General features: G+C 44.1%; 1 protein-coding gene across 8 annotated transcripts in view; it reads right to left on the bottom strand.

Moving 5' to 3' along the window:
- casz1 (castor zinc finger 1) overlaps positions 1 to 24507 on the bottom strand; it is a 167985-nt gene that overhangs the window by 26237 nt on the left and 117241 nt on the right. For 3 of the 8 annotated variants that reach the window (XM_085258606.1, XM_085258600.1, XM_085258608.1), the window contains exons 1-2: positions 18311 to 18437; positions 3929 to 4489 (exon numbers count right to left, since the gene is read on the bottom strand). In XM_085258606.1, the coding sequence (XP_085114732.1) occupies positions 3929 to 4489; positions 18311 to 18389 (640 nt within the window). In that variant the 5' untranslated portion in view covers positions 18390 to 18437. Of the gene's footprint in view, positions 1 to 3928; positions 4490 to 4576; positions 5014 to 18310; positions 18438 to 24507 lie in introns of those variants that run through there. The other 5 variants (XM_085258602.1, XM_085258604.1, XM_085258601.1 and 2 more) reach the window with 3 other exon arrangements.

The raw sequence follows: 24507 nt of genomic DNA, 5'->3' as shown, positions 1-24507 counted from the left end.
CTGAGCCATGTAAAACCTTTGGCCTTCTTAACTCAAGCTTGGCACAGTCACAGGGACAGGGTCCAAAGTCTTTTTTAAAAAATCATTTTATTGCTGTTTTCATCAGCAGAGCACACACGAGCTGGCCAGAGGTAATATCACCTATCGCCGAGGTAATTAATACACAAATATTTCTGCTCTTGTCTCGTATTTCTCAGTTATTGCTAAATCAGTCGCCGTGCCCTGCTTTTCACATCTCTTGCGCAGCATGTAAAATAATCCCCAAATTTCCATTCACTGTGTTGGGGCTGTTCCACTGCTCAGTATGAAAGAGTATCCGAACAGATCGAAGGGGCATGAAAAATTTAAGAGAAATAGATCAGGTATTTGTGAGGAAATGCCTACATGTTTGCCTCAGATCGTTTTATCAAATCTACCATGTTTTCACATGTACTCAAACCGCAGAAAAACATGCTGTATACACAGATTCACTGCACAGGACAACAGCTTCTTCTATACCTTTGAGTTTTTAAATAAGGTGTTCAACACATCTGAGTGAAGAGTCCTTTAAAAATATTAAAATTGGATTTGAATATATACTAAATTAGCACTTGTTGGATTTTACTGCTATGAGAGCGTCTCAGGTCACAGCATATCCATTTGGCTCTAAAGTTAGGGCAGAGCCACCCACACCAGTATAAGTCAAAGTTTAACTACACTTCTTCCGTGACTGAAGAATGACAATCAAAAATAGCACGTTACTATAATTTTCTGAGTTAAATATATATTACATAACACCTCAGATAAAGAGGTTCAGGCCTGTTCACCATTCCTTTTGGAGGATACCTGTAACTACTGCAAAGAGAGTAGTTTCCGTCATGAGAGCGCCACGTCCCTATTTTCATATTTCCTCATGGTATTATCGCCACTTCTCCCCCCCCCAAAAAAAAATTAGCCGAGACTCTTTGTTCATCAGCGCAGCCACGTGACGTGTTATCAATGAAAGGCAAATGATTGGACTTGAAGGGATTATGACGGGGACCGACAGGAGATAACCCTTCTAAAACACCATGTAAATGAGGTTTCTACTCAAACACTATCTGGCTGCCTCTTAATCGTGTCATGTGACACCGAGTGGGAAACTGTGTATGGGTTGAATCGAGATTGAGATGTTCCAGCCCCCCCCCCCGTTAAATTAAAAGAAAAATAAAATACTCTCCCCCCTCTCTCTTTCACCTTCATCCATTTCACTGTTCGCTAACACGCCTGACATTTCTGTCCGCACTTGCTTGTTGGACTGGGAAAATCCACAAAGAAGTGGTTTCTAATCTTGACACTTCAAGCAAACAAAAGCCAACACATGACACAGACCTGCCTTGTCTATATTTGAGGCAATTAGGCTGCATTTTCCCTCCCAGATATGATAGCAGATGGGCATTATATCTCCTTTTGCTGACCAAACATGGCCATCAGTGTGGCATAGCTTCAGTGCTCGCAGGACTGAGAGGCAGAGGTGTTGCTGATGATAAAGATGCATGCTAGTAGCTATATATGGACTAATCTAGAGCCTGGATACCTTCTGAACGGTGTCAGTTTCGAACAACAAATATATAGTGTAAGCCACAAGGTTGAAAAACAAGTGTTTTCTGTTTCATCTGCAAACATGTTGAAAAGCATGCTTTTTCATAAGGTACAATAATTTAAATAGAGCTATTTATGTTCATGCCATAGAGTTTAAGTGTGTTTTGTTTAAATGGACACTGTTAAGCTAATAAAAAGCAGCTTTGAATAAATGACATTATGTGCATTTGTTTGGAGTAATTTGTCTCTCTCTCTCTCTCACACACACACACATGCGCATGCACGCACGAAAAACTATGAGGCTTCAAACTTCCTCACTGTTGGGTTAGTTAATTAACAGGCAGTAAATAGAGAGGACTTTGAAATAGCTTGAAATGAACAATAACCTTTTACAGTGAACCCAGAATTGCAAATGGAAGTCATGGTCAAGCCTGTTTGATCCATCGCTACGAGCATCTCTGTCATTGCTTTCAAAGTTTTTATTCATTGACTTTTTTTTTTTCCATTGACTGGCTTATGAGGGCTCTAATGCGACATCTAAATTATCTAGGAAAAGTATTCTGGGGTTTTGCACTGATAGGAAATCCGCACGATGCCTCAATGTGAGGAGTTAAATGTTTTGAAGGTCGCAGTTTCTCTCATTGATCTTGCAATGTTTGTTAATTACATTGTCACTGATGTTGTGAGAGATAATTAAGCCACTATGTTTATATGCATAATTATGTGCACTCCATATCAGCCTTTGAAAGACAGTGGCGAGAGAGAGGGAAACGGAGAGAGGGAGAGAGAGAGAAGGTGGGGGGGGATGTTTTAATTGTGAGCTGAGCAGAAACATGGCAATATAGATGCCCTAGTTACAATCAACAAAGAGCAACTCAGAAAAAAAAGAAAAAAAAACTCTAAAGACAAGATTTGCAACTGATGCAGAATGCTCTCCCCGCAGTCTTCAAACATCGGCTTTGTTGTGAGATTTAAAATAGTAAGAGAGCCGGTGAAGGGAAAGGTGCAGGCCTTCTATACAACAGTAATGCATATTTACAGACCTGCTTTTTTATGGCCGTGAAATAAACAAAATGACTAATTAAAACCACAAAGCCTTTTTTCATTTGCCTCTGAAATGAAACCTGCTTCATTTTCTGAGAAGCCCCTGCCCCCAATTCTGAATGAGTGTGTGTGTGTGTGGCCAGAGCCACGGCTGTACAGTGGGTGAAAACAAAAAGAAATGAAGACAAAAAGGAGCATGTGTACACGACTCTGAGGTACATACTTAAACCTAGATGAAAGCACAAAAACTGTTAAAGTGAGGTGAGCACGCACAAAACGAGACTTGTTTGTGCACCGCAACAACCGGTATCACCTGCAAATTGCTTTTTTTCCCCCCTTCTCCCCCCCCCCCTCTACTGGCGTCTGTGAAGAATGCTTTATCTATTCATATAACCGAGCTCTGTTTTTTCATCTTTTTTACAGCTCCGTGTTTTCAACTTCTGCTATTACAAGGCCACCGTTTCCGAATGTGTGTGTCAAGTTTCAAGGGTCACAAAGTGTATGACACCAAACAGCACTTTCTTTAAAAGATTGTTTGTGGCGTTAACACACGCACTCAACCTCAGAGTGTGAAGTCTCTGCCAACTTTATCTATTTGATAATCAGTGAATTATACCGAGGGAACATCATGTCAATATTAAACAGGGTTTACTGTGAGTCATTTACAAGAGCACACAGTATTGAGAAATTTATTAAATGAATTCACTGTTGAAGCCACTGTTGTTTGTGGGAAGGTATTAAAATACTGCACTTAAGTGTGATATGCGGCTGCAATATAACTTCCCCATTTCTGACTTATTTGATAACTGATCTCTTGGATTTGACAAAAAAAAAAAAAAGCCAAACTCCTCCATGTAATAGAGGAGCTTGAAGCAGTGGCTAAGTTTAGTGAGCTTAGGGAAAAAAATCAAAGACTCAATATGTAATCCTGGGTGTAATATGAAGCTTAGCCTGGCCCTGCCATGCGCTCTTAGCCCTCAGCTGCTGGGAGAATGCATAAACGCCTAAATGCCTTACGTTGTAAGCCTACTCCAGTTATGAATTTCTTCGTACAGTTAAGTTCATGTTTTGCCCCCCTCTGGCCCGCCAGCTGAATCTCTCTTTAGAGTAATAATGTCACTGACTATTCATAATGTAACTCTAGAGTTTCCCTTTCCAATAATGGACACGCTTAAGCTTATGTGGATGTGGCAATGTCACCTCTCCTCTGTCTAAGCCTTTGAAGGCCAAAGGTAGTGTTGCTTTGAGATGTACCGTGTGTGAAAGGGTCATTTAGAAGACGACGTGTGAAAGAGGATGCTTAAAGGACACAGTGAAAATATACCTGGAGAGGAGAATGGTGCTTGGCGATTTTGGGCCTCACTCGGCGGCATGTAGGCGTCATCTTTTGAAGGCCTGTCTTCAGCTTCTTTGTCTTCAGGGTAACTGCCATCTTGAGACCCCGCCGCAGGCTCGGCCTCCTCTCCATTGTCTTCCTCATCGCTGCAGCCTTTGGGCTGTACCATGTACACGCCCTCAGGAGGGCCATCTTCGTCATTGCTGACTTTGAGTTCTTGCTCCTGATCGTCGTCAGGAGCTGGGGGCTCATCGCCGTACTCGCCGTTGACCCACTTCTCAATGGCCTCGCGTCGCTTCTGGTCCTCCTCTAGGCTCTGATTTAGGCTCAGGCTCTCGGGGAAGTTGGTCTCGTTGTCGTCGTAGTGGGAGCTACCGCGCTCGCTGTTGTCTGCTACACTCTGGTCTCCCTCTGCATTCTGGGAGCTGCTGTCGAACACCACCTGGCGGCTCAGCTTGGCACAGATAGCGTTGAGTTTTAGGCCACCTTTTCTTTTGGCGGCCATCTTGGGTTTTCCTGAGGTCGTTTCAGTGCATAAACTCCTTTCAGCTGATGGAAACGAGAAGAAGACAAATAGAAGGTTAGCGAAGTTGCTCAATACCACAACTATCTGTGTTACAGCTCGAGTAATATTACTTTTCTCTGAACGAACGGCAGCAGGCGTGCTTTCAGTGTCACCGGAAACATCGTTCGAACCTGCTTTTTCCTGTCACTAACTTGTACTGATTTTGAAGATCACAATGGAAAAATAAACAGACATATACAACAGGGACTGCTGCTATTAATAACATAAAAAGCACTTAACAATAACAGCTCGAGCCTGGAAGGACACCCAGAGATACTGTACATATCTTTCTAAGTCACAGTTCTTTGGTCAGCTCAGAGTTTAGCACGATGTGGTTGGAAAAAAAAAAAAAAGAGAGAAAAACAAGCTTAAGCAGCTGAAACCATAGGCTGATAGATATCAGACCCCCTACAGTAGTACAAGCTGCAAATACACGGCTACATAATCCAGCACATGACAGCGCTATAGAGACACTGTGAAATGTTATCTTCACTCTCACCTCAAGAGGCTGTGGCCCTGCCACTGAGTGGGGGGGCTGTATAGCATTAAAGCTGTCAGGATGTGGAGTGAAAATGCTGAGCACTTTTGGCCTTTTCAGAGCCCTGATCTCTTACCGGTTATTAAGTGAGATTAGATTCAGCGACTGTCCTGTTTTCTCTTTCCTAAAAGAAAAACGACGCGCGCAAAACGCCGTCTCTGTATCTCGCACATCTTTACTTCAGAAGAAATTATGCATCTAAATGAGTCTCAGCGTTTTATTTTTCTCCCCGGCGTGGCCCCTCTGAACAATAGCACATCATAGTATGTGCTTTGAGGCAGGAATGGGTGGCATTATTTCAACCCAAGTGGGGCTATCTTTATAACATGTCCTGTGATGAGGCAGGAACAGCTGCATGTGGCATTCCATATCCAGAGCTACCTTTTTAGGGCAGAAACTGCACTCTGTTACCTTTCGCATTATTTCCAGAGCAAGCAAAAGTTCATTCACCCAGCAGCAATTTCTGGACAATCTGCAAAGAGGTTGTTTTTTTAAAGTCTGAGGTGACAGTGACTAAAGAGAATTTATGATATATATATAAAAAAAGAGGGTGGTACAATAACCAGGGGTTGTGCTGCGTGTTGCAGCTCAGCGAAAAACAGTTAAAGACCGAACCACATCAGAGATCTTTCTTCTTGCGTGATGGCGTATTGAATCTTAACTCAGCCACACTGTTGTTAAGATAATGCACAATATTGACTTACGAATACACCGTTTCAGTGGAGAAAAATGCGCGATATCAGAGGTAACAAAGTTCTATCTTAAAGACTCGATTCACTTTCTGTATCAGTGAGTACGAGCCTCTTCATTTTCCCTCAGCCATAAAGCCAAGCACAATCATGTGTGAGCCATTGCCTGCATTATGTAAATCACATCGGTGCAACATAAAATCCTGTTTTCATTTTCTTTTGCAAAGCTGTGGAATCATTAGAGGATATGCAATTTGAGGGAGTTTACAGATCACCCCCGTCGCCAGACAATGCACCCCCGTGCTACCCACACATGCTTTCTCAGTTACAGTATTTACATTGCGGGCTTCCTCTCTGAAACAATGACTTCAGGAATTATGTAGTTTTGAGGGGCCCGTATATCACAGGCACATTACAGCACAAATTTAGTGTCAGACAATTGCAGGCGGGGGTGAAAGGGTCACCTTTAAGAAGACAGCAACTTTGAGAAGGTGGGGGGGGGGGGATCAGCTGGAAAAACTATTAGGAAGTGGAAGATATAAATCTTAAAGTTTTTCTTTCTTTTTTTTCAGAAATACTCTCCAAAGGAAGATTGAGGTCATTTGGGTGTTGCTGTAGAGGTCATTCTTTCTATTTACTGTGTTCAGTATTTCATGCTTTAACTACCGATTTCCTGTGTATTGCCATTTCGAGCTCCTTGTAGGAAATGACCCCTACACAGTTGTTTCTTTCCATTAGCGCCTATTTATGTATGATTTTGTGTTAACAATGAGGAGAATAACTGGCGCACCGAGTGCTACTGATTCAGTATCTAAGCAAGCCATTAAACTGAATTATCAGACATCTTAAGCACATATTCAGTGTTTTCTTTTAAAGGTAGGGCGTGATTTAAAACAAATTAAATATTCTGAGTTTCCCTCCGAGGAAGAACATGCTGCGATTCAGTGCTTTATGGAAGTAGTCTGAACTATTATTTGTGCTGTGGGGTTTTTTTTTTTGCTATTGCTTACAATAAGGATCACTATGGTAACGCTAAGCTGTTTACCTCAAGTCGTTTGTGTGCATGATGCCGTACAATGAGATAAAATCTGTGGGGACTTGCATGAAAGAATAACTTTTCCCTCTGGGACCAACTCCCCCAACCTCCCTGAGAGTCCAGTGAGCGTTCTGCCTTATTAATGAATATCAGAAAGAAAAACAACACTGTCACATGCACTGGACATTATTTACAGTCTGTTTTAGCCTGGTGTGCTAATTGTCAAGGAAGGAGACACCTCGGTAAGCACTGGGAGTTGGGGGAAAAAATAGGCAGGTCTGAATTCGAACACAACAGCTGAAACTAATTTTTCCCAACTGCTTATGTTAGCGGTGACATTATTTTTACTGGAAACAGTGCAGGACCGCAAAGGAGCGCCATGCAGTGTCTGTATAAGGCCAAAACCTGAGGAAAAAGTCAAGAAGCTATTTTGAATACATTTCGACAAGGTCAGGTTCTTTTTCATCTTCAGTCAAAAATAAGCGCAGTGGTGCATAAGCGCAAGTTCTGCTGGGTCCTGCTTCTTCTCAGAGGTGGATGACACAGCTTGTGTGAGAGTCTAGCCCTCCGCGCTGACAGAATAACTCCTCCTCTGCTCCGAGCCCCACAGGTCTTGTTGGTTTTTTGATGCAGAGTGTCTGTTTGTGTGCCAGAATGATATCATGCCCAATCAAGTGGTGTTTCAAATCCTAATAACGCTGTTGGAAGTGCATTATTTGTGTGAACGTGCACAGACTGTAATCAAGGCTGCTACGGGTAAAAGGGTGTGGGAGTTAACAATGGTCGTGACTGCGCGGGGTCACGGCTTTACCTCTTCGTGACACAAAAAAGGAAAGAGTGGGCAGCTTTCGTTCCAAAATACGTGTATAGTCATATTACAGAGGATGTAAAGCCACAAGTGTAGCATATAGAGAATTGAATAACTCGACTTTATTGTTAATTCAGAGAGCAGCTAACCCCTTCACCCCCCCATAAACAGCCCAGCTCCCCGCAGCGTTTTAGTTTGTATGGAGCAGGCACACAGGAGGGGTCTGTATATAAGAGAGGTAGATATTACCTGTTTAAACTGAAGCTTATCTCTTCAACTAATCAAACACAGATACAGGGCCTGTTGTAGATTCCTGCTGAGTTTCAACATGACTGACACAGGGACAACCCCCCCACCCCTCCACAATATCTCAAGTTAATTAATACAAACAGGGTCTGGGAGATGTCTATTCAACTCAGGATTATTTTACAATATGCAACAGAGAGGTGCATTAGCTCTTCAAAAAAAAAAAGAAAGAAAAAAAAGGAAAAAGTCTAGTTATAACTTCATGAACCTATGGCAGATTAATCGACAAGGCTGCAGCTCCCAGGGTGTAGCTCAGTGAACCTTTCATGTCTCTGGCTCTCAAGGGAGATGTATGCGCGAGTGTGCGTGCATGTGTGTTTCAGGGAAATCACTGAGCCACACACAAACACGCGCAGACAGTCTTGAAAATTACCATGTTTTTATTTTTGTAAATTTACGGCTTGCAGGAAGAGAATGTTTTCCTCTTCTACTCTCTTCCCCCTCCAATCCCCCCTCCACCCAGCCCCGCTGTATGGTAGGGAGGCTGCGGCAGCCGCAAGGAAGTCAAGCGGAAAGTCACTGATGGACAACTACGCCATTGCACCCAGACCCCAGCATCTGGCCCCTCTCTCATTTTTATTACAGAAGAATAACAATAAGCAGGTCGCCGACCCCGCCGTGAGATTTTGCCACAGTTTTCTAACAGTCGGTGCAGCCGATGCTGAGAAATTTCCATTTTTCCACATGCATATTTAATTGAGTTTTGTCCCAGTGGTGCGGAAATGATTTGTTTTTTGCTCTCTGTTCACTTGACTCCTCTTCGGAGTCGCTAACCCTGATTAAGACGTTCCCGTTAATTTCCCAGCGCACACCTTTTTTTGTGCATTAATGGTTCTGATCGTCTAATTAAAACTTCTCAGCTCGGCTGCTGATCACCGCTCGTTGTGCCTCTGACCTGAAGTTTTAATTGCCGCATCAGAAGCGATAATAATAATTTTGAGGTTCTGATGATTAAAAACAATGCCATTGCCAACTAGTTGATAGATGGGGGTTTGGGGTGGGCACATCTGAGGAGTTTATGCAGAGTAGAGATTTACAAAAGGGGCTGTAAAGGAGGCTTTATATTACCAAGGAGCAAGCAGGGTGGGTGTGGGGGCTACTGCAGGTTATGTGGAGGGGGTGGCAGAGCATATGGAAATCTCCCAGCCCTTCTGTCCCTCAGAGTCTTCCTAAGGAAACGGGTTTGGCTGGGACTGGGACTTAGCATTCCCCACCTCAAATCTAAATCTGCCACTGCCTGATCCACTTTGGAGCTCTCCTTACTTGGCAGGTTTGCCAGGTTGGGGACGAGAGAGAGGGAGAGGAAAAAAAAACACACACACACAGAGAGTGCAAGTGAACGACCGATGAAGGCACATAAAAGATGACGACAGTCCAATACCTTCTGCTTATTTTCATAAAAAGATAATAGCGCAGTAGGCACGATACAAAAGGCACATTGTTCATAAAGTGACTGAAAGGAAAAAAGGAACCTGTGGTGAACGTTGTCTCTGTCATAAAACATGATACTGATGAGATATATATGATATGTAGATTACTGTCAAAACAGGAGAAGTGAGTTGCTTGTGATCTTTTTTGAAACAGTACTTTCACACTGTACTATTCAGATCACACAAACTGCAGTAATGATAGGAAATGATTCAGGCATGAAGAGAGAGGCTGCACACGGGAAACTGCCACCAGCACCAATGTGTCACATTTTGTTCTTTTTATAAACCACTGGATTTCTATTGGATTTTTTTTTTAGGTTTAGTACAAGATCAATGTTTTTGCTGCCAAAGCTACTGTACACGCAGGCCGGCAGACACATTCATACAGTGCAAAGACACACTGACATAAAGTCAGGAGGTAGCTTTCTTCTTCTCCACCCTGCCCTCCCCCTGCCCCCCTCTCTCTCTCGCAGATCTATTTTATTATTAATCAGTTGGTTGCACATCTGCCTGCTTGTTTTTTTTTTTTTTTTGCTGTTTTTTTTTTTTTATCATCAATAAAGCACTTATTGCTTTTAGTCTAGAATTTGACCTTGTACATTGTCTGCTGTCTTTCTGAGGCTGCTGACCTTGAAGGACCTGTTTGGACTATTTCACTTCAGTTCAGTCCACAGGCTGTTAACACAAGCCCTCAGCCAAGTGCCACGCTCCCGTCACACCGCCGTAAAACACAAACAAGACACTGCAGGACAAAGGCGGACACAAACGGCTCCAGTCACACACTCGCTGAATGCACGGGACAATGGCTGAGGAAAACAATGTATATTACGAGCGTAGACGGAGGACGAAAGACTCTGAACTTGAGGGCAATCAGGCAGGAAAGTTGAGATCTAAGGACAAATACGCCCTCCAGCTTCATCACAAACAGGGTAATTATGGGATTTTCCAGAATAGAGGACAAGCAAGCTAAAATGGTCTAAGGGAGAGAAAAAAAAACAATCTGACATGAGTGACAAGAGTCATTCTGACAGCTACGTACCAAAACAGCCAACTTTTATTCAGTTTGCTGCTTAGGGTAATTCATGGGACACACGGCCAACTTGTTAAAATTGTACATCAAATCTGGACTCACAGCTGGCACCAGATGATGACTTAATTTGCAAGTGTGTTGCAGGAGGCAAAAAAAAAGAAATAAATAAATAATAAAAAAGGCTTTAAAAATACCCAATTGCACATGGCACCGTGCTTCCGCGGACTGAAACAAGGGAAATTTATTCTTGAAGCTTTGTTTTGGAGCTCTTGTTCAGCTTCAAGACACCGGGAGTGCAATTTGATAAGCCAACCGCCATGGTAAATGAGCAGACGACCCCTGTGTCCCTCCCTCACGGTTGCTGTTCTTGGTGAGGGAGCAAGGCAGTGTGGGTAGTACAGTGCAGAAGGGGCTCAGCGGTGCACCTCTCGAGGGCCCTTGAGCTAATATCTGTACAGATTAACTGCTTCAGTTGTATTTTGGTCACGGGGATCTCTCTTTGCCTTTGTGGCTTGTTGGGAGGGAGCAGGGGAGATGTGTGCCGAGCGCGTGTATTACACTCACGCAGTGTTAGTTGCGCTCGTTCTTCAGCAGTGAAGTAAACGATCTGCTCGCCTAAGAGGTCAGCCGCCCCTGGACTGACGCATGTCACTCCACATTATTATCTTTGGGATGTATTTCATTTACCAGAATCCAAAAGTACGCCGCTAAGTAAGTCTTCGACACCCTCTTACAATCACCTACCACCCTCTGTTTCTCCACAGGACACACACGCAGGCGCGCGCACACATCCAGTGTCAATCCTCCAGGGTAAACTCAGCACACGCTGCTCCATTAGTTATCAATTAATTCTGGAAATCTCCACCTGGCATGCACATGCCGACGAAGCCAGCGCATGTACGTAGCACCGGTCTCGACAGGAAGTCGAGGAGAGCGTGCCTTATTTGACTACGAGTGTGGGTGAGAGAGTGTGTTTGTGTGTCCATGCGGGTGGCACTTTTGTCCATGAGGTTAACCTTGATATGAGGCCCTGTCAGGCCAGATAATGTCAATCAATGACAAGCCCTCACAGATAACCCCTAATGTGAAGCCTAAAAAGCAAAGCTGTTTAGATCTTTAGACATGCCCCCTTTCACCAGCATATGAATTGCATTACAAGGAAATGAGCTGTGGCATTTCTTTAATAAGACTCTTAAGACATTTTGACAGCATATAAGGCCCTGTGCCGTAAAAAAAAAAATTAAATAAGGCCCCTGCTGACAAAGCCTCCTCACACACGGCAGCGTTCTGATGGGCAGACCCAAGTTCCTGTTAAGTGGAGGAAAGGAAAAGACAAGCAGGTGGGGGGTGAGAAGGGTGGACCTTTCCCTCCTCTTTCTTTTTTTTTTCCCCCGGCTCTCAGGGACTTCTTAATTGATTTCCAAGGTTATGTTTCAAATTTGTTTTTCAGCTACGGAGGCCTTGCGAATGAGAGCACGAGTCAATGTTTTTCATCAATTCTCCTAAATTCGGCCCGGTTCACACCGCTCGCCTCAGATCCTGCCGAACCCCACTCTCGTCCCACCTCCTTCCCTCTTCCACCCCCTTTTTGCCCTTTTTTTCTCCTCTCCTCGAAAAAGAAAGAAGGACCCAAGAAAAAAAATAGCAACAAAAAAAAAGAAAAGAAGAAAAGAAAGACGTATTTCCAGACAGGATGCCTGCGCTGACAACATCGATCCCCGGCTACCATTAAAACATTTGCTCTGCCTGACAGAGTTTTGTCTATTGGACTTTCTACGCAGCAGAATGAATCACAGGTGCCTGTTAAAATGTCATCGTGGGCAGCTTTTGCAGCCGGTCTAAAAAACAACAATTCGGCCTTTTTACACTCTTAAGTTTTTATCACTTTTCACAGTTTTGCATTTCAAATAATTCAAGGAAGCACAATTGCATTTTGATCAAAATACACTGTTTCTCGGTTTAAGGGAGGAAGTGATAAGAACGAATCTTCCTGCTTGCAGGAATTTGCATTTTTGTTGTTTTTTTTTCCATCCCATGTGACTGCGAATCTCCTGCCACAACTGCTATGCTCTACTTTTCTGACAAGCAGCATAGATGTGACTACAGGGTTTTGTGATCATACAAGACATTTCAAAGCGTTTATTTGTACCGTGTGTGGTTGGGAAAGTGTGGTTCGGTGCACAAGCCACTGTAAACATACTGTATATGTTAAGTAAAACTGTTGTAACCAATATTAAGTGTGTGCTGGTGTGCTGCATGCCTGTTTGCAGGTTTGTAAACAGCAGGGCATTGCGCTCTGAGCCCTCCTCCTGCTCCTGTATGTGTCGTGGCTGCAGGTCACATCATTTGCACTGAGATGCCACACGGGCCAAAAAAACAGAAAAATGCACACTGACATTTCAACGAGCTGAGGAAACACTGATCCACGGTGGGTTTAATAAATACTCCACTGTGTCAGTCGTGACAGCAGGGAAAAACAGCATGGTTTACTGAAAAAGTTCAACACGAACTTGAGGCAGAAATAAATGTGGCAGTTTTCACTTAAAACAGGAACATTTGTGTTTCTGGGAGTTCGGTGGAGGGAGGAGTGTGCTATGACTGAATTTGAAGGTGTGATAAAACAACACTCACAATAAGGGGAAAAAATAAAAATGAAAGAAGCAAAGCTGCTTTACAGGAAAAAAGAATGCTGTCTATTTTGGGTCTCAGTATACAAAAGGAAGTGCCGCTAAGTTGACTCAAACAAATAAATTTGCTTTTGATAAAACCACAGCAACTACTTTTGCATTCTACACCAAACCCACTTTGTTTCCTGCGTCTTTATCTTCATGACTTGCCACATTTGTGAGAAGCCACTCAGTAAATTGTCAAGCACAAACAAGCGAAGGCTTTAAAATGATGCAGTGTTGATGGCTTAAAGTGTAATTTTATTTGAAAAGTGACAGTTTAAAGGAAGCCAACACGGAGCGCTTGCCTATTTGCGCTGGAACCAGCTGCCCGCTTTACATTTCTGCAACATTAATATTCCTCTTATTATTATTTTAAAGTGAAAACGGATACTCTGTTGAAGTGCAAATCTGATGAATTACAGGAGCAGATTGCTGCTATTAATTATTAAAACCTATTTTATAAATATTCAGGTCTGTCATGCATCTAATAATGAACGCTTTAGAGGAGGTTACTTCCTGCGCGCATCCTAATGTGTCAGAAATATCGCTTTTAATCACACTCGTGTCAGCGAGTGTGCCGGGTTTGAACCTGCTGAAAAAATCTAACAAATCAAGGAAACTCAGATGGCCAACTACTGTGCTCATCACAGCTTTTCCGTTCCCGCTGTTTCGCACGATCCAGGTTTGTCTCCTGCCCCGTCTAAAGACGGAGTGAAAACCTCCCAGCTCTCTGCTGCATTCTTACTGTGGTAATTTGAATGGAGAATAATGCATCGGCAGCACTCTACCTTCTGGACACACCTAGTCCCACTGCTACTGCTGCCATATGCTGTGTTGATACATATTCATAACACTTTCTCGTGTGTGTGAGCGATGAGGCTTAAATGAGTGTATCACAACTTCAAATGGGAAGGAGGGGGCGAAAGGAAAACAGAGAAAGCCGGGCACAAAGAAAGTTGGACAACTCTTCCCCCATTTCCTCGTTTCTTAATCCTTTCCCTGCAAAGAAAAAGTTCAGGCGTTCGAGTGCTGGGAGGCTACCCCGGCGCTTTTTGCGATGGATACACGAGAAGCTGCGGAGTTCCGGGATCGGCTTCCAGAAGCTGCGCGAGGCGGCGACTGTCAGTGGTTGGATAATCTGTCAGGTGGGCCGGATGGCCTCGCTGGTAGGATGAGAGTCAACAGCGCCGTAGCACGACCTCCATACACCCCAGCAGTGTCTACATATGCTGCATAGGGCATACACACAACCTGATAGGCGCACACACAGACACACTGTGGAGCGCTCTAAGATTAACACTGTCAGAGCTACAATGATACCCCTTCATTATCTGCACACGGGGCCTCCTTCATGCGCTTGCTTGCCTCACTGTCCTCTCCACTGCTTCTCTGTGGAGGTAGTAATTACTAAAGCTAACATTTCTTTCTCTCTGCGCCTCCACCTACCCTCCACTTCCCCATCATTTCTTTCTCTTTATGCAGCGCACTCAAGTGCCTTGCCAGCTTTTTGCCAACTGATGACACAGCTGAAGGTACGCCACTGTTGATGGCAGTACCAGTGTGACTCCCCGCGTGTATGTGTGAGCGCCGTATTATGAGATTATGCCCAGCTGATGTGCAATAAAGGCGCAGTGTGCTACCCCAGATTCAGATCAGTCAGCTGGGGCAAACGCTCATTGTGGTACAGCAACGGAGAAATTGCTTGATGTACCACTGCAGTATCTGTTGTACTATACATTGTTGGTGTAACAGGCTGGGATCAGAGAGATGTTCCCTCTTTCATGGCATTTTTCATTACCAACAATGCTCTCGCGCTATAGCTTTCTTCTTCCTCTCCCACTGGAACTATGGCTTTATCAAAGGTGATAGCTTGCTCAGGCACATTTTCTCAAACGTCTTCTTCAGCCAGCCATTTCCCAAGCTGCTCTCGGGTAAACGTCACTCATAAAAACTGGGGAAGATTTGATGGTGAGATCAAAAAGGGAGGAAGGACAGCGAGGAGAACGGGGAGACGGAGGGAAATAGGAATGATACCCTCCTCCCCTGCCTGACACCAGCGACTGCTGAGGGTAATTCCTCCAAGCAGGGCCTCTGTTTTCAGAGGCAAATACAACAAAACGCGGGGTGCTGCCACGAGACATCAAAATGGGCGATTTTGACTTCAGAGGGTCTTCAGATGCTTGAGGACTTGTCAGTGTTGAGCCAGTGGGACTGAACAGAGAGAACAGAAGGTACCAGCAGGCTGTTAACAACCAATACGGGAACCACGCCAGAAAGATCGTCTCCTCCCAAAATGCCAGTCGGCACCAGATCACTAAAGGCTTCCACCATACTGTAATATCCCACCTGAGCACTTTCATCTGTTCAAAGTTAAATGGCTTAAAAGTTTATCAGCTGCTCTATGCCAGCTTTGTATGTGATGGCTGCTGTTTGCTTGTTTGCCTGCTTGGTTATCTGTTTATCACCAAGATTACCCCAAACCTACATAAAAACTGGAGGATAGGAGGAGTATGTTCAAGCAGTGTGGCCTTTGATAACTTTGTTTTTTATTAGTGGCGGCTCTTCTAGCTGCACCACTAGGATAAGATAAGTTCGACATGTAGGTGCCTTAAAGGCAGAAAGACATTTTTTAAGAGTGAAGCTTCAACAGGTGCCCCGAGATAATTTATCTGGAATTTTATACTCTTTGCTTTGCATAGAGAGATTTTCATCAGCCAATCAAAATACTTGTTTTGTTCTTCGGAGACCTGAGCTGTGTTGTGACACGCTGAGAGGGATGTCCGCGTTTTCCCCTGTGTTGTTCCCACTCATTCTTGGAGCATTAGGCTGACTCTAAATAGCCTGGAGGAGATTAGGGTAGCTCATATTCAAATGCACTTTTCTTCTAAAACCCCACTCCACCAGTGGGCCAAGGAGATCAGTGCAGGAGCCTGGTGAGATGGTAGTCAAAGACGATTGTGTCACGTATAAATCAGCACAGAGGAGGAAAAGAGACAGAGGGGAAGAGTAAGAGGGAGAAAGGCTGAGGTAAAAGACAAACAAGTGTTGGCTCTGCTATATGAGTTTAGTTAGCTAGAGAGTTAGTGTGTGAGTTATGGCTAGCGAAGGGCTGAGGGACGCTGTATTTATGAGGGGACTGAGTGAGTGTTAAATCCCTGGTAAGAAATAAAGTCGTCCCTGAGCGAACGGGGGAAACATTTCACTCAGTCTAAGAGGTGCCTTGAAAAAAAATGAAAGCCATCCCTCTTTCAGGGGAAGCACTAGTCTACATTCACTAAAATTGCTTTATTCCTTAAAAATGCCATAGATCACATCCAAGTGGACAGAACCTCATATTTGAATAGAGAAGAGGATTCTGTGTGTGTGTGCATAATATCAAGCAAGTTCAGGAGCCAAGGAAAGGGAAAGAATCTGATTCTTCTAAAATTGCATGCGGATTTTGTGAGGGATCTTTGGCTAAGAGAAGCTGCCAAAACACACAGTGCACTTGTTGCAGTGCAAGGGTTCATCCAAGAAAAGTTTTCCATTCTGGTTTATCCAGGGAAAAAAGTAGGACTTTTTTTTTTTTCCAATTTAATTATTTGATATATCTCAATCTATTCTACCAAACTAGCTAAGCCGTATTTTTTTTTTCTCACAGACAAACTTGTCTTGTTCTGAGGAGTCAGACTTGAAAAGCCTGAAACAAAGGAAGGGGCCTGGCCAACGGAAAAGGAAAAGCTTAACACTGCACTTTGTGCACATCCAAGTCTAACTCAGACCTCGCTCCAAACCCCTGCAGTAGTAATAACAATTATTACTTAAAAAGGCAATATTTTTGCATTAACTTAAAAGGCTATATCTTTTTCTTCCTCTCCAGCCTGTGCGGCCTCACTTACCCTAAGTATCTTCATAAATCACCAGTTACTGTTAACATGTACTCCACAATTCAGTCATCAATCTCCTACCAGGTCAGAGTGAAAACAGAGGGGGAAATGTCTGCTTAGTAAAATGTCTCTCTCGTGAATGCTGCTACCACCACCCACTACTCAAAGACATATATGTGTGCTCCCACACACACACACAAACACACGCACACATCAGTTGAATAACAAACACTACACTGCTCTATGGTACATGGGAGCAGAGCGGTTGCCAGATCGCTACGGTAAAGCAAGCCAAATTCAATTCTGACCTCACCTTTCACTCTGCTGCTTCCATTTGTTATAAAAACAAATAAACAGCAAGTGTGAAGTTGGAGTCGGCCAACTTCTGCCTCGACAAGAAATATCAGGCCCGGGCTCAAGCGGTGTGCTGCTTGGGAGACAGACACCCACAGGGCCACATGTAAATCTGTGTTTATGTTCACAGACACAGTATTTATTTAACCAAAAGAAGAAAATCTAATTGTACACAAGGAGGATTATTGCTCTCAGAACCGTGTCTCCACAAGGGAAAAAAAGGACTCTTTAGCCTTTCTTCAACAGACACTGTTTACATCAGCAGAGTGGAAAATCCCTCCGATGACAAACCGCTCCATCACAACATCTGTATCTAAACAGCCAAATCAATCTCGACCAACACCGCAAATTACCTCACAACAGATCTGAAAGAGGCGCACTTGACTTCAGAGGAGAGGGATTTATGTGCTTTTCAAACAATTCCTAATTTTAGTTAGGTTTATTTATACATAAATATCAATGTATAAAGTCCAACGATATTTCCCTCTAAAGCAAGTAAAGACCACACAAATTTAGGCATTAAAAACAATATAATGTACAGCCCTTAAAAGTGTTCATTATTTAATTCAATTATTATTTTAATTTAAACAAACTTTCCACCATTGACGCTCATAGTGCTCCAAGGCCTGGCACGAAAAGTCAGAGACAAAACTTTTGACCGAGCAAAAATGCCGTTAAGACAAATTTACATACACGACTGACATTTAGTGCACTATATACATGGAAACGAAAATCTTTTTTTTTTCCAAGAAAATGAACAGTACACCTGCTATTTCCTCACTCTCTCACACAGACGTGCACACACTTTGACACCACCCACTACATCACTACACATGCGTGCCTGACTCATGCCAACTGCAAATAGTAGCAAACCCGTTCATCTCGAGGTAGCACTCAACTCCTGTGTGTGAGTGTGTGAGCGTGTGTGTGTGTGTGTGTGGGGAGGGGGGAGTGGAAGAGACAGAGAGAGAGAGAGAGAGAGAGAGAGAGAGAGAGAGAGAGAGAGAGAGAGAGAGAGAGAGAGAGGGGAAGGGAGGGAGGAAGAGAGAGAGAGAGAGAAAGGTATGTGTGAGTCTTACCTGGCAGCAAACCGCCCTCTGCGCTCTGTCTCACCTCTCCCTCCTGCCCTGGAAGAATTCTCTCCACAAAGCAAGGCATTTTCTCCACAACTGCTCTCTGCCAAGGCTCTGCTCTCTCTCTCTCTCTCCCCCTCTGTCTCTCTCCCTCCCTCTCTCCTTCACACTCCTTTCCTCTTTCCCACTCTGTCCTCCTCTCTTGCTGTCTATCTCTCCTCCCTCCTTACCCTCCCCCTCTCTCCTCACAGATGTCGAGGCTGTGCGAGTTTACCCACTTTACCAGTAGGGGTCCTTCAGCGCCCTTCTCCACCCCGTAGCCACATGGGGGAAGAAAACACACACATACACACACACAGGCCCCAGGAAGAGAGAGCCACTTAACGGGCGCCCTCCTGTCACTGCTACAATGAGAGCCCTCTGCAGAGTAGCGCGGCTGCACTAGCTGCGTGCATGTGTTTGTGCGTCTGTGTGTGCGAGTGCGTGTGTGAGAGATAGACAGGTATGAAGTGGGTGGCGTGCACCGGGAGCTGGCCCTTGGCCCTTTCCAGCCCTGTTGAGCTAGGCTCGGCCCTGGCTCCTGAAGTGTAGTACAGTAGAAGCGCACTCCCTCACACACACAGACACGCAAACACACTCATGGGCATATGAGCGCACAGATTGACTTACAGTGGGTTCCTCGGAGCCAGCAGCCAGTGAGGGAGCGAGAGAGCGAGAGATTGTGGGCACGCACAAGCACACACACTTTCACTGGTACGCTACACAGACACACACAGAACAACTGCTGCTGTTTGCTACGGCTGCTGTTGACAGTGATAACATGCGCTCTGTGCCCTATGTGTGTGTCGCAGCGCACATGCACACATAAACACACACATTCAACACATAGCAGATGGCTATCGGCTCTCATATTTCAGGTTTCTATTCCATCTTTTTTTTTTTATTACTTAAAAAAAAGAAAACAGTCTTCATTGACACTGGCATGTTAGATTTGAAGTCTCTTAGCTAGTGTACAGTGGGGAATTTCTAGTTTCTCTCCGACTTGTGGGGCACATTTCACATCGCAATATCAATACTGGAGAATATTAGCTGTCCTGTTGAAGAATGTCAGATCTCCGTTTGCCTTTGAATAAGAGCAGAATCCCCCTGGGTGAAAATGCGAAGATCTAACTATAACTAAGAGTTCAAATAAGCTTTTAATTATCTTTTGTGCACGAAAACATGTTAACAACTCAATTAAAAGTGAATATTAACCTAAAACAAATATAAAATTGCTGTCTTAAAGTAGACAGAAGAGTCGATGCAAATGTTGTTCGCTTATTAAGTCATAATTGACACAAAGTGAAAGAAGATTAACAATGGATGGAACTTGATCCCAGAATTTTATCAAATATTGCCCAACTTTTATGATAGTTAATATTGTACAACAGCCCTGATCTTGATCGGGATCTTTAGCAGTTAAAATATCAGAACAGCAATTATCAGGTTGAGGTGAGTAGGTTTTTCCATTTATTGCCACCTGGAACAGGATAAGGGTACCTGCACCCAAGACGCGATATCCCGGACCTGCTGCAGGTATAATTTGAACAGAGGGTGGATCACCTTTATTTGAGTCAAACAAAGCCTTCTAATGACACAAAAATAGTCACGACTTGACAGACAAGCCTCCAACGCCCAATCAGACTTCCTTCAAAACGTTGACAAAGGGCAATAAAGAAAATAGGATGTTAAAAGAGCAGGACACGGATGTTGAATAAAGCCACCAGAAAGTGTACATACTTAAAGTCGTGATAAGCTAATGAGGGAAACAGAGCTGTGCTTTTGGTTTACTCTTATCACTGTTTGCATCAGTTGCAAATCTCCCTTGACAGCAAGACTGAAATCAAATACAGTTTTTTAGGCAGATGAAGGAAAGTCATTTGTATTTACAGGAAATAAGAACGATGCGCTCAATCATTATTCCCTTGTTGTGCTAACTAGAACGCAGCCCCTGTATTAAATGTTGGAGGAGCAGCACAAGGACAAGTAAAACATACCTTAAATAGACTACAAATGAAGTCACTTAACACCCACTCGTTCCCTCGCCACCCCTTGCTCTGTCTGTCTTCAACAGAAAAAAAGCCTGTGTTTGACTATCTCCCTCTCTGGTTCATAGTTTCTTTTGCTTTTTAAACAGCCACTTCGCCTGTCACAGCACAGGAACGGGCGCATTCCCCTTAAATGGCTCCTTTTGACAACTGATCTGTAAATACAGCCGGATCTGCAACTTCCCCCTTTCTCTTGCTGCTTCACTTTCTCCCTTCTCCTCTTTGCTCTCTCTCTCCCTCTGCCCAAACTCCTGCCAGATCCACACACACACACACACGCACACACACACACACACACACACACACACTCATACATACGCATACACAGACATGAAGGTCTCCCTATGACCCCCTCCCCACCGCCACAAACACACACACACACACACATTTACCCCCACGTCCCCCTCCCAACTTCCCCAACTCCATTCCCCCTGCCTCTATAAAAACACAAATATGCCATAACTCAGGCAGCGCTGCCACATAGCCTCCATCTTGCCCTGTACCGGGGAGGGGGGGAGGCCTCTCAGGAAGGTCACCAACAAATGGTTTTCCGATTCACTGCCCCTGAAATAATTTTGTGTATTAAAACCTGAATCTGCACTTTCTGGCCTGAAAGCTTTTCTAATTATTCCGGCGTCCTTGGGACAGACACAGATCCTTCACACGCCGGGGGAAACAAGCTATAGAGCAACCACTACAGCCACAAACACTCCACCACCACCACCCTCCCACCCTCTCTCTATCCCTCCATCTCCCCACCTCCTCTGCTCTGCTCTCCTCTCCTCTTTACAGCCACCTCCCTCCCCAATCTGTTTTCAAAGCGTGTCTGTCCTTTATTAAATTGTTTTCTTTTCCACATTATCAGTTGCCATGGAGACCTCATCTCTCGGATTATTTGAATTTCATTATATCTATTGATTTGGGAGCATTTCATCTTTTTTATTGTTTTTCTGTCAATTTTCGAAACGAATAACCATCTAATTTGCGTCAGCGCTGATTACGTTCGTCCCTCAATAGAGGTCGGCAGCTGCGCCGGGGAAACAAATCAATGGAAAAACATCATAAAACTCGAAAGTACAATCAACCAGGATATGGGTGACATTCCGTGGTTGCTGAAACGAAGTCATCAAAAAATATATACTTTTTTTCCCTGCGCCTCTGCATGTGAGGGGGTGCAGTGAGGAGGACACATATGTGTCTGGGCAGATATATTACTATATTTCAGCAGATAATATACTATGGTAAATTTCCATACTGATAACAGCCCCTCCCTGCCCAACCAAAACAAAAAAAATGCTTACTGTATCTAAATAATTTATGCAATTTTAGCATTTCTATATAAATTTTTTAATAAGCTGCTTGGAGCAAAGTGGCCATTAACAAAACACACAGCTGTCCAATGGGCTAAGCCCAGCAGATCAATTGCACTTTTTTATGACATGATAAAATGCTTTTAAAGCAATTTACACAAATATGGAAAAAATGACTTCATGGGCTTCATTTATTCATAAGGACGTGTATTAGAGGGGAAAAAAAATCTTACAAAAGCCAGACAGGAGAGATGGTCCCGGTCCTAACTGGAACGGACTTGCTGCCCTCTCCGCAAGGACATAAAGTTTCATTACTGATGCACGCAGTCAAAGGCAATTTAGCAAACACAGTGTGCAAAAGAAAACATCAGCATATTGCAAGTGTTCCTGTATTAGGCAGACCTTGCATGTTGTTTTCCAATTTTTATTCATTTTTATGGGGGTGGGGTTGCATGGGGGTGGAGGTGATGGATTTTTTTTTTTGAAAACTCCACCTGACCAGTGTCACCGTGACCCGAAGCCAAGGGGAAGTAGCCACAGTCTGGCCCCACGAAACCAAGCGTAGACCACGCACCAGACAATGGGGCTTTGCAGCAGGACAAATGAGTACACACAACTTCAGCTGTACAGTGGCATACAGAGCATGTTATGCACACTCATTATGTGAGAAAACAGGCCCACAAATATTCAGTGGATCTGATCATTTAGCATCTTAGTGCTGGCACACACACACACATACACATTTGGCACAGGAGTATGGATGGGGAGGGCATTTGGAGGCTAATCTTGTTTCAAAGCATCCTCTTCATGTGCCGACAATGTGCTCGAGCTTCTCCACGAAATACTGCTGCTGAAGGCCTCATGTTTGCAACACATGTCAACATTTGACAAAGCATTACTTTTCCTCCCAACAATATTCTCCTGCTCAGGCCTCTGAAATGAGGGCGCTAACAAATTAGCTTTTTATGTTTATTTGTGTGTGGGTGTGTCGTGGGGGGGTAGTTTGGGGGGGGGGGGCAGATCTCATTTTCTAAGGCACCAGTTCTCAACTGCAAAGAGGGAGGGAGAGAGGGAAAGTGAGGGAGACAAAGGGAGAGAAAAGAAAGAAAAGGCTGAATGTTTTGGAGTCACGATTCTTCTCCTGATTGCCCTAGCTGTCTCAGTTCTGCAAAACATGACCCTCCCCTCCCTCAGCCACGACAGAAACACGGGCGACTGGATAAACACTATTTTATGCAGTGACTAGATGAATCGCCAGACAGTAATTACAGTCTTCCTCTCGCCCCAACAAAACTCTACTGTACAGGCTCTTTCTCTTACACCAAACTGCAGTAGCACGTACTACAAAACTGCAGGTGTGTGACATGTTTGTCAGTGCCTCACCCAACTAGATAAATATAAATATTAGACCCTGTAACAACAATGAAACGCTCTGTGCCGCTTTCAGTGATGTGTTAATAATCTGTGGCTGAAAGAGGACTTGTGTGGATGGACGATGTTATCATGTGCAGTCAAACGTTGTCGGAGCTGGCTTTGTAGAGAAAGTTTGGTGATTTTTTTTTCTGCTACCCTTGCAGTTTAGGCTTTTCTCTCGTCGATGTAACAAAAATAACACGCTTGTGTTCGTAACTAAACATTCCCACACAGCGGCTGGTCGTCTGCTGGGTCTCTGACTGCATGCGGCACAACATACCCACCGCACACAGCTGAGGCCTAACCAAATTTTTGAAAAGGGAACTGAACTTGACGTGCGGACAAAGTCCGTTAGCAAAGGGATTAATTTTGTTCATTCGGTGTTGGCACTTATTGACATTTCAAAAGATCACTCCTACATCAGCTACGAGCTGTCGGTGAGAGCAGTGAAACACACTCAGACACTCCTTCTCTTACTCCATACTCATTCATCCGGTCAGACCGTGCCCCAAAAGTGGTGCAGTAAACCATGTTGTCAATGTCCGAGCTCTAAAAAGCACAATTACAGAGGACCTCGACTGAATAATTTAAAAAGCATAATTACTGACCTCTATCCAAATTCCTCTGAAAGGTACATTAAGATATAGAAAAGCACTGGAGGTGGAAGTGAAACTGAGGGGAAGAAAGAGTGTGTGTCTCTCCAGGCCTCCCTAATGCACTCTCCTGCTGTACTCTAACTTCCTGTGGACCCCTAATGTGCCCGCTGCTTGCTGGCCTGATGAAGACTACAGTTAATGAGGCCCTTGTTTCTGAAATGAAGTATCTCAGAAACCATCAACATGCATTACTATCACCCCCCCCCCCCCCCCCCTTTGGCCCAAACACACCAATATCACCACCCCAGACCTCTCCTTGCTCCGTACCTTTTAGTGCCACCTCAGGTTCCGATGGTTGAAAAATAAAACAACAGCTGCTTTTCAGGTGTGTGTGTGTGTGAGTGTGAGTGTGTGGGTGTGCCCGTTTGGTGGGCTACTATTGACCTGGGCAGCCATCACTGCTAGGGTCACCAGCTCTCAGTTGATTTGGCTGAATGTATGAGGCTATGAGTGATTCTGGATTTGAATGAAGCGTCACAAGCATTTGTGCTGCTGCACGCGTGTGTGTGTGTCTGTGTGTGTATGAGCACTTTGGGGGGCGTGGGGGGTTGAGGCGGATGTTGAAAGCTGGTAGTGGGCGGCTTGGGGGAGGATCCAGAGAGATGAGGCCTTTTTAATTAAAAGAAAATATTTGTGTTTGCATACTATCGCTGTTGGAACCTGGAACAATTCAGAGAATTCTGGCTGTTAAATGGCTTGCTCTTTAAAGTGATTTGGGGTATTTCAAATCCTCTTTG

The sequence above is a fragment of the Mchenga conophoros genome, linkage group LG20 (assembly GCF_057382185.1).
Source record: "Mchenga conophoros isolate Kocher_MC1m ecotype Shallow Benthic linkage group LG20, M_conophoros_male_GT1.1, whole genome shotgun sequence".
NCBI lineage: Eukaryota > Metazoa > Chordata > Actinopteri > Cichliformes > Cichlidae > Mchenga > Mchenga conophoros.
Note: the sequence above shows the minus strand (reverse complement) of the source record. Positions and strands in the feature narration are given on the sequence as shown.